Source organism: Myotis nattereri (assembly GCF_964212035.1).
Source record: "Myotis nattereri genome assembly, chromosome: 1".
Taxonomy (NCBI): domain Eukaryota; kingdom Metazoa; phylum Chordata; class Mammalia; order Chiroptera; family Vespertilionidae; genus Myotis; species Myotis nattereri.
In genome coordinates this window covers 22,748,398-22,766,229 of record NC_138075.1, presented here as the reverse complement: position 1 = coordinate 22,766,229, position 17,832 = coordinate 22,748,398, and the positions used below count along the sequence as shown (strand labels likewise).

Below are 17,832 nucleotides of genomic sequence, written 5' to 3'. Positions count from 1 at the left end.
GACAGACAAAGCATTAATTTTATGTAATAATGGAGAGAGAAGTGCAAGCTCCTACAGATGGAAGCAACTCAGCTGATTGGCTAACGCAGTCTCTTAATAATGTTCTCTTTAACTCTGGAAACACATCATAAAGGAACAGAGTTGTGTTTGATCCAGCTCCTTCAGTAACTGTGACTAAATGCCATATTTTCCCAATTTAGTATATTCAGATCGAGGGGAAAGACCTGGTGTTTCCTGATTAGGGTATGAATTTGATTATAGAAGTCAGATTTAGTCATCCTTGTCTCACACATTATCCACGGTAAATACAATCTGAATATTTCCCTGAGGTTTTAAAGCATCAGAAGTGTATTTAGGTCACTCTGGTCACTCGTATACTTGTTTCTGTTTGTTTACATGTTGTTATCTTATGTGCTCTTTATTTTTTCTCATTGTTCAGCAGATAGGTAGGGAGTGCCTGTGGTGTGCCAGATGCTTATACCCCTTAAAACCTTTTGAGAAATAGGGACTCTCCTAATTCTTACGGATCTTCATTATAACTCAGTGCACTGCTCTGAGTAGAATGGCAGGTTGCATGCTGCGATGAATGCTGTTGAGTTATGGAACTTAGTAAATAGAACCACATAGATACTATTGAGTTTGCAGTAGTAACAGCAACCAGATTTCGTGAGCATTTAATGTGCCTGCCACTGTGCCTTTCAAATATAATCTCATTTATTTTTTATAAGAACCCTATGATGTAATTATTATTATTTCCTTAGTAAGTAGTAGGGTCAAAATTGTAACTTAGATCTAGCTAATTCTAGAGGATACACTCTTAACCAGTGTACCGTTCTACCTTACAATGACCTAACAGATACCATGAGCTTTAATCTTAAAGTCCAGTTAGAAAAATAGATGTTTCTGACTTTCCCAACAATTCACATTCTTACTTTCACATACTTTGGAGGGCAGTTTGAGCTTGAAATTAAAATCATTTAAAGTGAGTTAATTGGGGATTGAGGAAAAGGTTTGAAGATATGAAAAAGCTTTCATTAGTTGCTTATTAGTATACTAGAGGCCCGGTGCATAAAATTCGTGCATGGGAGGGGGGTGTCCCTCAGCCGGCCTGCTCCCTCTCCAATCTGGGACCCCTCGGGGGATGTCCCCTGTGGGATGGGGCCTAAACTGGCAATCAGACAACCCTCTTGCAATCCGGGACCGCTGGCTCCTAACCACTCGCCTGCCTGCCTGATCATCCCTAACTGCCTCTGCTTGCTGGCCTGGCTGCCCCCTAACTGGTCCCCTGCCAGCCTGGTCACCCCCTAACTGCCCCCTTGCCAGCCTGGTTGCCCCCTAACTGCCCCCCCCCCCTGCTGGCCTAGTCCCCCCTTAACTGTCCAGAAGGAAGTTGGACGTCCAGAAGATGTCCAGTTGACCCGGTCTAATTAGCATATTACCCTTTTATTAGTATAGATAATAGTATACAAGGAAACTATACCCAAACCATTCTTTTCTTCTCTGAGCGTACAACTTGATTCCTAATGCAGATAAAAATGAGAGCTACAGACCATTGAACAAATAATGTAAGAGATTATGTTATACATAACTCAAAAGGATAAATATGTATTATGAAGCAGGAAAGAGAGGAAATGGCCATGGACATTAGATGTGTCATGGAGGGAAGACCCTTGCCAGCATGTTCTCTGGTTCGCGGGAAAGTTGAGTGCTCAGACATCTATTGTAGCCTATAGGTGTTACTCACTTGGAAGAGAGCTGCAATTGTTTAGTTTTGGAACACAGCCTGCAGCTTGCTGCTTTGTACTATGATTGTATCAGTTCTTACTAAGCTGCTGAGATAGTACCTGTGAGAAACTGACCAAGGAATGTAAGGGAGTCAGGAAATGGTGTGGGTGACTGAGTCCCTGAGGATGAATCAGCACTGGTGTCCTAGTGTCCATGTGATGCATAGGCTGGGAAAGTTGTGTTCTGAGCTTGAGATAGCAGCAGTGGGAAGCGAGAGGGCAGTCTCATCATCCTGACTCTGGACTTGCTCATCGTGGCTGTATAATGTGTCACAAAACTATCCCTATTTTATGATAACTGTAGTATTTGGGATAGGAATGCATTACTATAAAGATAAACTTTTGAATCTGGGGGACAGTTATTTTTAGTTCAGAACTTTGGGGAAAGATGTGAATAGTGCTTAAGAGTTAAGCCTCTGAGGCAGACCTCCTGATCACTTTTTAGCTGTATGACTTTGAGCAGGCTCCTAACTCTCTCTGACTCTCCTCATCTCTAATATTTGGGTGGTGATATACCTACCTCATGGACTTAGGTGAGGATTAAACAAAATAATACTTGTGAAGAATTTGAACAACACATAGTAAATGTTCAATACATTGGTTAAAATTTCATATTTTGCTGCAGATGTTAATAGTTATTTCTGTTGCTGCTGCTATAGCTATTATAACCACAGTTATTACTATTGTCACTTTCCTTTAGAGTCCTTTGTCCTGTATGGATTGTGGTGACTTCCAGCTGACTTCTGCCTTAATCTAATCTCTCATAGAGTTATTCTGTTCCAGATATTTTAACCTTACTATTTTCTTAATCAAGACTCCACAGTCATTTCCTGTTTCCCACCATGTTCAACCTGAATTTGCCTTGCCAGAGGTCCAGATCCCTTTGCCAGTGGGTCCCTTCCTCCTAACTGCCTAACCCTATCTCTCATTATTTCTCAGTTCAGTCTTCTAGCCCAGGCCAGCGAATCTGCCCCCTCTCCGTTCTGTGGGACTTAGTGCATGCCGTCTTCCCGTGATGGTCTCCTGTCCCTTCCACCACGTGCCTGATAGCTTTCAGCTCTCACTTCCACACCTACTCTTTCAGGACAAGCCTTCCCTGACTCGTCCCACTTAACTGCTCTTCCACTTTGCAGCCTCCTATCTTCCACTTGCAGACATGTTCCTCTGTGTGCTTGTAAGTTACCTGTTTTGCTGCCCCTCTGCCTAAATAGTAAACTCTTTGGGAGCAGGGATTAGGCTCTGAGGGCAGGGATTATCTGTTTACTTCATCACAGTATTCCCCAGTGCCTTATATACTGTCCAGCAATACTCATAATTACTTGTTGTAAAAACAACTCTTAATTGAAAAAAATTTTAAACATCTAGTTCCGTCTTGACATATAGCGATATAGCGAGTACCATTGAGTGAGTCAATGAAGCATCCATCCCGTTTCACAGGGGGAAGATCTGTAAATTCTCTAAGCAACTTGATGAAAGCTTTCATCTAAGAATAACAGTAGCATTTAAAAATTTGCATCATACTTTACGTTTGGGAGAAAGCAATTTTTTATTTTTAAGTAGCTTTTATTTTCTTGGCATGTAACTAATATCATGTATAGAAAAATCTAAAGCTCTTTAGACTTGATTTATTATGTGAGAGATGCTGTATAAATTTATTTCCCCCCATTGTAATTGGATACCTACAGTGTTTATGGAAGTGGTGTGTTATGTGGCCAATTGAATGTATGGGTAGCTTGGAAGAAAACTTTTCTTAGAGTTTTAGTTTTCTACTTTATCATTTCTCAAAGGTTAAGAACTTTGTTCCTGTACTGTAAGCTAGGGCTCCTTTGCATTTCTGTCCTTTCATTCTTTCTCTTTATTCAATAGCCAAACCAGATTTCCCTGGAAGAGAACATCCTGGTCTCCCGTTATATTAACAACCCCCTGCTCATAGATGGTGAGTTGTGGTTAGGCCCTTGCCTGGATTGGGTTAGATCTTGTTAATTTTTAAAATTTATTATTTATTTACTGTAGGCCTGGTGCACAGATTTGTGCACTGGTGAGGTCCCTCGGCCTGATCTGTGGAGATCGGGCCCAAACAGGTTCTCCAACATCCCCTGAGGGGTACCGGATTTCAAGAGGTTGGCTCTCGGGTGACGCACCCTGGAATCAGGCTCCCTCCTCTCTGGTTCTGGGTGCATCACCCGAGAACCGCAGCTGCCAAGTCACCGGCTCAGCAGCTCCTGTGTTGAGCGTCTGCCCCTTGGTGGTCATTGCGTGTCATAGTTACTGGTTAGACAGTCGCTTGGGCTTTTATATATATTGATTGGATTTATTGGGGTGACATTGGTTAATAAAAGTATATAGGTTTCGGGTGTACAATTCTATAATACAACATCTATACTAGTATATTGTATTGTGTGTTCATCACCCCAAGTCAAGTCTCTTTCCATCACCATTTATCAACCCTACACCCTCTTCTGTACCCCCTCCCATCCCTTTTACTCTGGCAATCACTAGTAAATCTTTATTAAGCTAATATGAAATTCTTAACAACTATGGCTTTAGAGCTGAGGCTGGTTCCTTACCTACCTCATGAGATTATTTCAAAGATGAAATGAGATAATAAAGAAGAAAGTGCTTTATAGGTAATATAATAATAAATATATATGAGAACTGTACAATATACATGTATAAATTCTCATATATATGTACAAAATGTGTAATTATTATTTATCCTCAAAAGGCAAGGGGTGTGGACAGTGTGTATTCTGTGGGGAGAGGAGGGCTATTCGTTTTTTCATGTTTCTTTGTTACATTATCCTGTTTATTCTGTAACAAAAACAAATGAACTTAGTTTTTCCTGTGAATTCATTTTTTTTTCTAGATTTCAAGTTTGATGTGCGCCTCTATGTGCTTGTGACTTCCTATGATCCTCTTGTCATCTATCTCTATGAAGAAGGATTGGCTAGGTAAGAGACATTTGGAGGGAGGGTGTTTATTAGAGTGGACCAATTAAGGGGTATATTAAGATCACTTTTTCTTTCTGTTACGTTCAACTCAGAAAAAATAGAGTGTGCCCAGATGGTCTTCAGGTTACTTTACATATGCACATGTATGAACAGTTATGCGTATGTAAGCACACATCTTTCCTAGCAGCAGTCCAGGATCGCATCCTGTTTTCATGCAATGGCAGTTGTTCTGAAGACCTTAGGTCCTAGGGTATTAAGATAATTTGTCGCCTAGCTGGTTTGGCTCAGTGGATAGAACATCGGCCCTTGGACTGAAGGGTCCTGGGTTTGATTCTGAACAAGGACATGGACCTCGGTTGCAGACACGCTCTGGTTAGGGTGCTTGCAGGAGGCAACCAGTTGATGTCTTCTCACATCGATGTTTCTCTCTCTCTCTGTCTCTCCCTGTCCTTTCCACTCCCTCTAAAAATCAATGGAAAAATATCTTTGGGTGAGGATTAATAAAACAGAACAAAAAGGATAATTTGTCGTTCTTCAGAATTGATCTAAAAAGAAAAAATCCTGCATATATATATATGTATATATATATATATATATATATATATATATATGTGTATATATATATATGTATATATATATATATATATATATATATATATATATATATATATATAAAATCCCAGACACTTATTTTAATGCTCACAATAACCTTACAGCTGATGCATTTTTGCAGTTGAAGAAACTGAGGGTTAGAGAGGTAAGGGAGCTTGAAGTCACTTTTCTGAGGTATCCCAGCAGGTTGGCAGTGGAGCAGGAGTTTGGATTCCTGGATCTGATTTCCAGAGTCAAGGCCTCTTGTATTTAGGAGGCATTAGCTGCTTTTTTTTTTTTTTTTTCCCACTTGCAAGTAATATACTTTACAGTGGTTATATTATTTTGTTTTATAGGTAACTAAAACCTTTTTTAGGTTTTATGGTAATGTGACTTATAAAATTAAGTTCAAATTATAATAATTGGAAGTTTTGTTTTCCATAACCAGATAATTTTAGAGGTGACAGTATTTTCATAGACCCTATAATTGTTTAAAATAAGAGTATAACTTTGCTTATGCTCTTCCCCCAACATACACAGGGGTAGGCAAAAGTAGGTGTACAGTTGATTTTATGGAAAATAATTCAATAATAAATAATGATTTAAGAATAAACTCTATATTTCATGTAATCACAACTGTTAACCTACTTTTGCCCCTCTGTGTGTATGTGAGTGTGTGTATTTTTTTTTTTCAATCAACTAGCTTTCCCTGAAGTGTTTTTCATGCATTAGCCTTATAAACATAGCAGTTTAGAAGGTAGTTTGCAATCTCTGAGCAGTCATGAACAAGCTAAAAAGCTTGGTCTGTATGTGTTTTTTATTTTAGAAAATGTACTTCGAAGATGGTAAATACAATGATTCAAAGAAGCCTACCTATTGAAGTATTATAGTACTCTGACAACTGTTATTTTAAAATGGTGTTTTAATTATTTCATATACTCAAATTTTTTTGATGCATCTGTGACTACAATCTGAGGGTGATTTTGGCTGGTTGAGCCGTTTCTTCCCTTCACCTCTAGGTGGCAGTGACAGCATTTATATGCTCTGTCATATTCTTAACTAGATTTATGTGTTTGAGCTCTAGGAACTCGGAGGCTACTGAAGCTCCCTAGTTCTGGTCTCTTGTTCCTTGAAAATTGTCCATTGTACTCAAAAAGAGTCGGGAAGCTTTGGCTAGAAATGAATGAAAAAGATTTATTCAAGGGTCTTAGAGTTTGCAAACTGGGAACATAGCTAGACAAAAACCCAGAAGTGTTCCAAAGAAGAAAGAAAAGAGTTCTTATAGTAAAAAGTACACTCTTGAAAATTTTCAGTCCTCATTCTTTGCCCTAGGACTGGTCCAGGATGGTTATCTTTCAGATGTCAGGTGGCCTGGATGATAGATGCCAGGTGTCTGGAAGGTGGATCCCAGGAGGTCTGGTCACATGCTGTGGTCTGGTTAATGGACGCCAGGTGGTCTACATGAGCCGTTCAGGGGAATAATCAAAGGGTTATCTGGAGGTCCGTGTGTACGTCCAGACAGATATGCAGGCATTGATACAAGACTGGAAAGTTAAAAGATTTTCAGTTTCCCAGGCTAGTTAGAACAAGAATAGAATCTTTCCACATGCCCCAACCATCATAATGTTAATAATTTTAACAACTTGGTTAAAGTGGCTCCATTTTATATATTCCCTGTCTTCACTCTTTCCTCAAAATTGAGGAGGGGAAAACTATAACTTTTCTCAGTCTTCAGGTAGAGAATTGAACCTGAAAGGTCCTTGATCACATACTACTAGCTTTAATCAGATTCATAGGAAAGAAGTTGTCTGTAGTGTTTGTAGGCACATGTGCTGTCATTCTTTGAAATATAGGTTTAAAAGCCAATTCCCCATATTATCTAGAAAAAAAGAAGATAAAGTATACTTCTTAAGTTCTACTCAGATATGTAAGGTGCTGAGGGTTTCAGTTTTGTAATTTTAGATATCTGAGTTTTCTCTCTTGTGTATCATGAGCTTTTTTCTCCTCTTCCCTCCACTCATCCTCATCCCAGCTTGTCTCCTGTTCCCTTCCCAGGAGTGATTCCGTCCTGCCACAAGTTGGACTTCTTGCATAGGGAAAAAACCTCAAGGTTACACTCACTATTTCTCAAGAATATCGTACTGCCTGGCTGGCGTGGCTCAGTGGTTGAGTGTCGACCTATGAACCAGGAGGTCACGGTTCGATTTCCAGTCAGAGCACATGCCCGGGTTGTGGGCTCAATCCCCAGAGTGGGGCAAGCAGGAGGCAACCGATCAATGATTCTCTCCCATTGATGTTTTTATCTCTCCTTCTTCCTTCCTCTCTGAAATCAATAAAAATATATATTTTTTTTAAAAAGAAAAGATCATACCAACATGTTTTGCATATTATTTGAAAGACATTTCACTCACAATATTAATAGCCCTCTCTTTTGGTAAAATTTGGCATAGTTTTAAGACCTCAATGGTTCAGACACAGACTGAGAGCAATACCAGTATTTATTACAGATATGCAAGTGTTTTGACTACTCGGTGTGTGCCAGGATCAGAATCCATTGAATTGAGTAACTTTTCTTGCCTTCAGTGGAAACTGAGTGTGTGTGTGTGTGTGTGTGTGTGTGTGTGTGTATAGGAGTGGGCAAAGGTAGGTTTACAGTTATGAGTACACAAAACAGTTTATTTTTATGTTATTATTTATTAATTATTGTATTGTTTATTTGTATTACAACTGTAAACCTACTTTTGACCACCCCTGTGTATTTTTAAATGCATGCTTTTTCTTAGAGTAATTTAGAGAACAGTTTTTCTAAAAACTCGAGTCAAATTGAACCAAGAAATGGGAATTCTCAGGGCTTTGTCTCAGTTTACCTAAAAGTGTAGGTGAATATAAAAGCTTCACGAAAGGACAGTACATGGTCACAGGCTATTAGCTGTAGTCCTTCAAGGGCACATTGCTCTGCACAATAGCTTCCATGTGCCTGTGTTCCTGTGTCTTAACTCACTGTATATCTTGGCATTCATCTACTTCTCTTTAATCCTCAGGGTCTGCTCCAGTGTGTCATTACATTCAGCAATAGTCCATAGCATCTCCAGATCTGCAGCCTCTAGTAAATCTTGGGTCACGTGTGTTTTATGTAGACATTACTGAAGACAGTCAGTTTGGGATGAGATCACTAAGCCATTTTACTTTGAGGTTCACCAAGGAACACCATAATCTTCTCTAAAGAAACAAAACTGGCAACAAATATAATTGGTTTTCTTCTTTACAAAAGAATGGCCTTATCCCATATCACCTCTTTGGGACTCAAATTAAAGCTTAGATGACAGAAAGATTAAGTTCATTTCTTAAGTCTGTAAAATAAGTAGTTTCTGTAAGTTTTTTACCTTCTTAAACTTACTGAAGAAAAAGAGCCTTAATAGTTTGTTTCTGTATTAATAATTTCAGTTGTTCTTGTTGTCTTACTAGCTACATAGGAAGTAAGAAAACTCACTATTTTTTATACATGGGCAAAATGTTGAGGCATCTAAAAAAATCGTCTTTCTGGCATCTGGGTCCGGCATTTTCCCCTGGAGGTGCACCCTGCTTTTGAGTTGCATGTGGATGTTGCTGCTTTGCACCAGCAGGGGACACTCACCTTCCAGAGAGAGTGGCATTCTCCCCCAAAATGGTGTAGATTTTTTTCCTGTCAGAGGTGGAAACCAAAAAGACTTTGTCCTGGATTTTACAGTTTTAAGTGGATCCAATACGTGGTCTAAATGATTTTGACTGGACCTTTTTTGAGACAGAGCCAATAGCCAAATTTTCACTGAAACAGGAAAAAAAGAAAACAACTAAAAAAAATTAAAACACAATTAAGTTGAAAACCAAATGTGTTGTCAGAGACCTGAAGATAGGTCGTTCTAGCAGCTGGGTGAAATGAAGGTGTCTCAGGGAACTGGGAGAGAGCCACTGGTGCTGTGGGGGTGGGAGGAGAAGACCCTGAGGCTGTCCCATGGGGACTGTCTCCGCCTAGTTTTCAGTGGAAATTCAGAAAAGACCCCAAAGCATTTGCAATGCCTTTCCCTTCCTCCCCACCCCCAGTTCCTTCTTCAGTAGCCTTCTTTGCTAATTAACACTGGCTCCGCGGGGATATTTACCTTTTCTCTGCTGGATTCCTGTGGTTTTGAAAGAATTCAGGTACTTGCTGGTTGCCAAGGAATTCATATTACCTCACAGGCTGTACACTGTCCAGAATCTGCTGCAGCAGCAAGAAGGGGGAAGAGACACCAGCGAGGGGGAGAAAACCCTCTCCAGTGCTCATTGTCACCCTCCCTGGCAGGCCCTCGCTGTTGAAGTTTGAGTCATTTCTGGCTCTAAAGACAGGGGATCAGGCTGGTAATCCCCTCCCAGACGGCTCCGTAGGGCGCTGCCGAGTCACTGCAGCACTTGGCAGTCTCGGGGCTGCAGCTGGTTGACAGCAGATCAGAGAGCTCTTGGGCCTCTTGTTCTCTCCCATAAGATTTTTCTGGGTCAGGCGAGGATGAAACCCAGTGGCTTCTGGCAGGGCTGCCTGAGGTGCTGTCTCTCCATCCTCCAGGCCTTTTTGGCTCTGAATGGCTTCACCTGCTGAAAGATAACTCCTGTACCAGGGTTTCCTCGGGGCTGGCCTCCTCTTTTTTTTCTTTTTGTCTTTTAAAAAATTAAATTATAAAAAAAAATTTTTTCAATTATAGTTGACATGCAATATCATATTAGTTTCAGGTGCACACCCCAGTGATTAGACATTATAAAACTTCTTAAGTGATCATCCCAAAACCCATCTGACACCATACATAGTTATTAGAATATTATTGACTATACTGGAGGCCCAGTGCACAAAACTCATGCATGGGTAGGGTCCCTAGGCCTGGCCAGCAATCAAGGCCATCTGTGGGGTGGTCCCCCCCAAATCCCCGCTGGCACCTGCCTTGGCTGGTGGCCTGGAGCTGCCCGCCGGTCAGCCCTGTCCCTGCCTGTCACTTCCCTCTGGTGGGGGAGGGGGCAGATGCTCAACGTAGGAGCTGCACTGGGGGCAGCTCCTGCATCAAGCGTCTGGCCCCTGGTGGTCAGTGCACATCATAGCGACCGGTCATTCCACTCTTGGGTCGATTTGCATATTGGACTTGGATGTCTTATTTCTTTTAACAGGTAGGAGAAGTTTTCTGTCATTATTTTTTCAAATAGATTTTCAAGTTCTTGCTCCCTCTCTTCTCCTTTTGGGTACCCCCATGAGGCGAATGTTGGTATGCTTGAAGTTGTCCGAGAGGCTCTTTATATCTTTGGATTCTTTTTCTTTTTTTGCTGTTATGATTGGGTGTTTTTTGCTTGTTTATATTCCAGATTCTTGATTTGATTCTCGTTATCCTCTATTGTTGATTCCATGTAAATTATTCTTTATTTCAGTTAGTGTATCCTTCATTTCTTTTCTTTTTTAAAAAATATGTTTTTATTGATTTCAGAGAGAGGAAGGGAGAAGAGAGAGAAACATCAATGATGAGAGAGAATAATTATTGGCTGCCTCCTGCACGTGCCCTTCTGGGGATCAAGCCTGCAGCCCACAACCTGGGTATGTGCCCTGACCAGAATTGAACCTGACCTCCTGGTTCAAAGGTCAGTGCTCAACCACTGAGCCACACCGGCCAGGTCATAGTCTTATAGCTCATACTTTGAGCGACACAGCCAGATAAAGTGGCTCCAGCTTCCCGTCTTCCCCAGGGAGTTGTCCTAAGGTCAGAGTGAAAGGTGAGAAATGTCCTAAGGGCATGTAGTTCTCTGTTCATCAGTAGGCCACAAACTGGTACCCAGTTTCAGATTTGGCGAAAAGAGTGGAGCCCCCACCTTTTTTTTGTTTGTTTGTTTATAGGTCAAGGCTATAAAATTCTGTCATGAGAGCTTTCCCTAAATTTTGATTTCATTCAGAGGGAGGTTTAAGACTTAATTCATCATGTAAATTTCAGTATGGGGGTTAGGATAAGTATTTGGCTTAAGATACCTTGTAGAGAATTACCCCTTTTAGATTATTTCTAAGAAGGAAATTGTGTTGAAGCTTTCAGGCCTAAATAGGATGAAATTTGGTATGTGAGGGCCTAAATCAAGAGGCACAAACTTAAATGCTCACAAAGACCTTCACTGGAGAAGTTGGTCAGGTGGTCACTGGAGAAGTGGAGATCACATGCTCTGCCTAAAGGGCATTTGCGATTCAGTGCCAGCAAGTCCTTGGTTTGTGGTGGTGCTATGGTCTGAATGTTGGGTTGTTACCTGCCCTTGAATTGGCTCCGACTCCTGGTGACCCTGGGAGTGAGTAATGTCCATGACGTCCTGTCCTCGGCAGCCCTGCTCCGCTCCTGTAGACTCGTGGCCACGGCTCATGGTTGCTCTTCCTCTTTCCTGCTGCCTCTATTTCCCAGCATTGCTGTCTGTCCAAAGAACCCTGCCGGCTCAGGCTGTGCCCGAAGTGGGACAACTTCGGTTTTGCCGTTTCTGCTTCCAGCGATGTTTCAGGCTTCATTTGCTCTGGGACCCACTTGTCTGTCTTTCTGACAGTCCAGGGTGTTCATAGAGCTCTCCTTCAGCACCATATTTCAGATGAATCAGTTTTTTTCCTAGTAACCTTCACTATCCTGGTTTGCATTCGTACATAGTAATTGGGAATGCAAAGGTGTGGATGATCTTAGCCTTGGTCTCCAATGACATACCTTTGCTCTTGGTAAGCTTTCCTGATTCTTCTATTGCTGCCCTTCTGAGTCTCAGCTTTCTTTTCATTCTTGAATTTCTCTGAATGTTTGTTTCCCCCAGCACCCAAACTCATATGTTGAAATCCTGCCCCTCGAGGTGATGGAGTTAGGAGGTGAGGTCTTGGGAGGTGATTAGATCATGAGGGTGGAGCCCTCATGAATGTGATTAGTGCCCTTTTACAAAAGAGACCCTGGAGCGATTGCTCACTCTTTCCACCATGTGAGGACCCAGCAGGAAGGTGCTGTCTACCTGCCTGCGTCTTGGTCTTGTACTTCCAGCCTCCAGAACTGTGAGAAGTAACTTTCTGTTGTTTATAAGCTACACCGTTTATGGTATTTTGTTATAGGAGCCCCAAAAGACTAAGACAGGTGGTACTGCCAGATCTTTTGTGTGTGTGTTTTAATGGTAGCTGAAAAATCTAGATTTTTATTGAGAAACATACCTTTGATTGTAGGCTTTTAATTTTGAAACCATTTCAAACTTATACAAAAGCTGTAAAAATACTGTGAAGAATAGCCTTTTACCTTTTCATCTAGAGTCCACGTTCAGATTTTTCAACTGTCGTAGTAATGTTCTTTTTAACAAAAGGATCCAGTCCAGAATCACATGTTGCATTTAGTTGTCATGTCTCTTTCGTCTCCTCCAGGCTGGAACAGTTCCTCAGTCTCTTTGATTTTCATGACCTTAGTGTTTTTGAAGATTACAGGCCAGTCATTTTGTAGAATGTCTCTCAATTTGGGTTTGTCTGATATTTGCTTATGATTAGACTCAGGTTATGTATTTTTGGCCAGAATTCCACAATAGTGATGCTGTGTTCTCATTGCATTATGTCTGATGACACATGATAGCTATTTAGTGGTATTTGACCACTTGATTAAAATGGTGTCTGCCAGATTTCTCCACTATAAATTTGTTTCTCCCTCTGTAATTAATAAATACCTTTTGAGTAAACACTTTGAGACCATGTAGTATCTTATTCCTCATCTCATTTTCACCTAATAATTTTAATATCCATCTATGCTTCTTGCCTGAATGGATTATTACTATGATGGTGGCTAAGTGAATTTCCCCATCATTCCTTTTACTTTTATTGTTTAGTATTTTACTCCAAGAAAGAGCTTTCTCCTCTTCCCATTTATGTATGTACACCAATGTGGATGCAAGGATCCCTATTTTATTTAATGGGTTATAATTCTTTACTGTTATGATTTATTTTGATGCTCAAATTGCCCCAGATTTGGACAATGGGGGTCCCTTTAAGCTGGCTTTTGTGTTATTTTGACATGTTCCCTTATTCTCTGAGCACAAAATGTTTCAAACTCAGCTTGTTCTTTGTTCCAGTCCTGGAATCAATCATATTTTCTAAGGAGCATTGGTTGCCCCCCCCCCTTTTTTTTTAATTTAAAAATTGATTTTTAGAGAGAGAGGAAGGGAGAGGGAGAGAGAAAAGCATCGATGTGAGAGCAGAACATTGATGGGCTGCCTCCTGCACAAACCCCTCACTGGGGATCAAGTCTGCAACCCGGGCATGTGCCCTGACTAGGAATCAAACTAGCAACCTTGTGGTGCATGGGACAACACCCAACCAAGCCATGCCACCAGCGCAGCACTGGTGGCTTTTAATGGAGAATAGAAATCAGGAGTCAGGATCTGGGTGCTAGATATGCTCATTGCTCTGGGCTATCTCTGCTCTCTGGTCCTTGCAATGGACAGACCTAGAAAATATGAATGTGTATACATTCAGGTACATATACATACACATTTACATCTGCCGGGGTCCAACCCCAGCAGGTCCAGGGGTCCCCAAAGGTGTAGACGGAGTCGGCGAAGACTATCCACCCTCTTCCTACGGTGGAGTCCGATCCATCCCGAGTGTGGGGCGCTTACCTAGGGGTCCCTGTTCGGGCGCCATATGCTGGGGTCCAACCTCAGCGGGTCCAGGGGTCCCCAAAGGTGTGGACGGAGTCGGCGAAGAAGGAATGACACGGAGACAGTGTTCAGTTGATCAGCAGCCTAGCCAAGATCTCCAGCAAGGATCTCCAGCCAAGTTCTGGTCTGGATCTCCAGTGAGGTTCTGCTCTGGATCTCCAGCCAGGTTCTGTGTCCATGTTGTCTTGCTAGGTTCTCCAGGTTCTCCAGCCAGGTTCTGTAGCCATGTTCCCTCGCTAGGTTCTCCAGCCAGGTTCTGTCCAGGTTCTCCAGCCAGGTTCAGTCACCAGGTTCTAGTCAGGTTCTCTTGCCAATTTCTGTAGTCAGGTTCAGTCCAGGATCTTTTGCCATGTTCTCTCACTAGGTTTTCCAGCCAGGTTCTGTCCAGGTTCTCCAGCCAGGTTCAGTCACCAGGTTCTAGTCAGGTTCTCTTGCCAATTTCTGTAGTCAGGTTCAGTCCAGGATCTTTTGCTATGTTCTCTCTCTAGGTTCTGTCTCTAGGTTCTGAGGCCAGTTTCTGTCCAGGATCTTTTGCCATGTTCTCTCCAGCGAAGTTCTTCTGTCTCTAGAGAACGTTCTGTGTAGGTTCTGTGCCAATTTCTGTCTCTCTCTGTTCTGTCTTCTTACATCTGTATTTATACCAGTTGATTCCAATCCTATCAATCTCTATTTCAAAGGTTAGGGCGTTTCTTATCTCCATTCCAGGGAGTAAAGATTATGTAGCTTAAGCATGATTGTTCATAGTTAAAGTGATTAATTACCCGCCTGGCACTTAGTTAAGAGGTTTTATTCCCTCCCTAACTTCAGGGGAAAATCCCTACCTGGGGAAACAACCTTTCTCAGAGACCTTGGTTAAAACACATAGTGCCACGAAGGTGAGCAAACATATTAAGAACAGTATGCCATATATGCCAGGTCCCTTGAAACAGCAAGCATGGACCAGCTCCCGGCATACATCTATATTTCTACATGTGTCTATATCTGTATACAGGGTGAGGTAAAAGTAGGTTTACAGTTGTGAGTATGTGAAACACAGTTTATTCTTATATTATTATTTACTAACGAGAGGCCCGGTGCACGACAAGGGTACAGGCCAGGCTGAGGGACACTGGTGGGGGTCCCTCAGCCCGGCCTGTACCCTTCCGCACTCCAGGAGCCCTTGGGGGATGTCCCACTGACAACTAAGCTGCAGTTGGACATCCTTAGCGCTGCTGCGGAGGCAGGAGAGGCTCCTGCCACTGCTGCTGCGCTCACCAGCCATCAGCCCAGCATGTGGCTGAGCAGCGCTCTCCCTGTGGGAGCACACTGACCACCAGAGGGCAGCTCCTGCGTTAAGCGTCTGCCCCTGGTGGTCAGTGCACGTTGTAGTGACCAGTTGTTCTACCATTTGGTCGATTTGCATATTACCCTTTTATTATATAGGACTAGAGGCCTGGTGCACGAAATTTGTGCATGGAGGGGGTGTGTGTCCCTCAGCCCAGCCTTCATCCTCTCCAATCTGGGACCCCTCGAGGGATGTCCGACTGCCCGTTTAGGCCCCATCCCAGCAGGATGGGGCCTAAGTGGGCAGTCGGACATCCTTCTCACAATCCAGACTGCTGGCTCCCAAGCACTTGCCTGCCTGCCTGCCTGCTTGATTGCCCCTAACTGCTTCTGCCTGCCAGCCTGATCACCCCCTAACCACTCCCCTGCCAGCCTGATCGATGCCTAACTGCTCCCCTGCTGGCCTGATTGCCCCTAACTGCCCTCCCCTGCTGGCCTGGTCACCCCTAACTGTCCTCCCTTGCCGGCCTGGTAACCCCTAACTGCCCTTCCTTGCTGGCTTGGTTGCCCCTAACTGCCCTCCCTTGCCAGCCTGGTCGCCCCTAACTGCCCTCCCCCTGCCGGCCTGGTCGTCCCCAACTGCCCTCCCCTGCAGGCCTGGTTCCCCCCAACTGCCCTCCCCTGCAGACCTGGTCCCTCCCAACTGTCCTCCCCTGCAGGCCTGGTCCCTCCCAACTGCCCTCCCCTGCTGGCCATCTTGTGTCCATATGGGGCGGCCATCTTGTGTGTTAGAGTGATGGTCAATTTGCATATTACTCTTATTAGATAGGATTATTGTATTGTTTTCCATACTAACAACTGTAAACCTACTTTTGCCATATCCTGTATTGAAAAGCAGGAGTTTATACTAATACCTCCAATTCTGGTTCAGAACAAGATTCTTTCTAGCTTTTTCCTTTTCTTTTTAAAAAATCTCTCCAACAATGTGAAATCTGACTCCCATTCTCTACAACAAATTTATTTACTCAATTCCCTTTAATGTAGCCAGTCTCCTGACCCCCCTGGTTACTGCCCCACTCGGATGTCCTCCTTGTGTGGACGTTGAACCCTGTGGGCCACCTGGGTTACTCTGCTTACGTAACCTCCTGCTCTACCTCTGAGCTGCCTTCCCATCCTGTCCACTATCTTTCTCACGTGAGCCTTGGTTGCCACTAGGCTGCAGGAAGGAAAGTCTGGTTTTGATTAGTTGGCCAAATAATTAAAAAACAAAACAAAACCCTTCATAGGTGAATCAGAACTTGATTCTTGTACCAGATCTAAGACTAATGGGGCCAGATAAGAAGGCGATGTTGCAAGTGGTGATTAGAGATGAATATGGTCTGTAACATGGATTTTGGAGAGAACCATAAGATCTTCCTGGGGTAGGAGGAAAGGGGAGATGTATACCTACCTCCCTTCTACACGGTCTTCTGCATGTCCCATCAGGCTAAGTGAAATGAAGAAGGTAGCACTTTTGTCCCTTTGAGTAACTTTTCCATCGAGATGACATTTTTTGTTTTCTCTTAATTTTTACTTCTTGACACTTTTTACACTCTATAAAAACCCACTCTGACATTAATAATCTTAAGCTGGGGTTCAGAATATAAATTCCCTAGCAAAAAGGAAGATTAGAAAGAAGAAAACTTATTTTTAAGAGCTGCAATCCTATTGAAAAAAAGGAGTGTAGGAATGACATGTGTTGGGTTACAGTTAACCACCAGGCTTTTGCCAATCTTTTCATGTTATTGGCCCAATTTGATCAGTTCTCATATTTAGGAGAGATGAAGAACCTCTTTCTCTGAAGCATAACCTTTTCCCGTCCTTGAAATTATTCTTCTTTTGGGGGAGATGATGGCAGGAGGTGTATCACTGTGAGGTAATGTCCAGGTGAGGCAGGCAGCTTCTGTGGGGTCAGCATGGACCCCCTTCGCATTTTGTAAGAATTCAGAGAGCAACTGTCTCCCACTTGCTTGGAGGAAGTCTGCTGAAGGACAATTGGTAAATATAGGCAAGGTTTACTCACCATGGAGTGACACGGCTGGAAGTTAGGTGCTAACTACTGGCGGTATCTGGGAAATTGGAGCTTCCTCTCTGTATAGACTTAATGCACATCAAACTCTTGTGCCTTAGCCATTCATGCCTAGCCAGCATTTTCTCTTTGTCCACATCCTTCTTCCTGGCCTCCTGTTTGTTTTATGTTCATTTCCTAGGTTTTTCTGTTGTTGTTTTCGCACTTTTGTTTCTTTGGCTCATATATTTCTAGTACAGGAACCTAGGGAGTGGATATAGTGGATGGGTGGGTGAGAAGAGATAGAGACAAGGACAGTTTTTAAATGCTGACCTTTACTGTGGTAAAAATTCATATTGACTTCATAGTCTGAGTGAGCATATGTAAATAATTTGTGAAGCGTATGAAAATAAACGCATGGACTTCCAGGATTTTTTTCTACACACTTGGATGTGCCTCTTGGGAAAACCACTTCAGTGAACTGTGGTGGTATGTAAACAGGGGTTGATATTTA

The 17,832-nt window shown here is 42.6% G+C and overlaps 1 protein-coding gene across 1 annotated transcript in view; it reads left to right on the top strand.

Annotated features, from left to right (window-relative positions):
• The window catches only part of TTLL5 (tubulin tyrosine ligase like 5), a 256,896-nt gene that overhangs the window by 32,949 nt on the left and 206,115 nt on the right, over positions 1-17,832 (top strand). The window contains exons 8-9 of the mRNA XM_081104716.1: positions 3,651-3,720; positions 4,651-4,735. Of these exons, the coding sequence (XP_080960842.1) occupies positions 3,651-3,720; positions 4,651-4,735 (155 nt within the window). The remainder of the gene's footprint in view (positions 1-3,650; positions 3,721-4,650; positions 4,736-17,832) is intronic.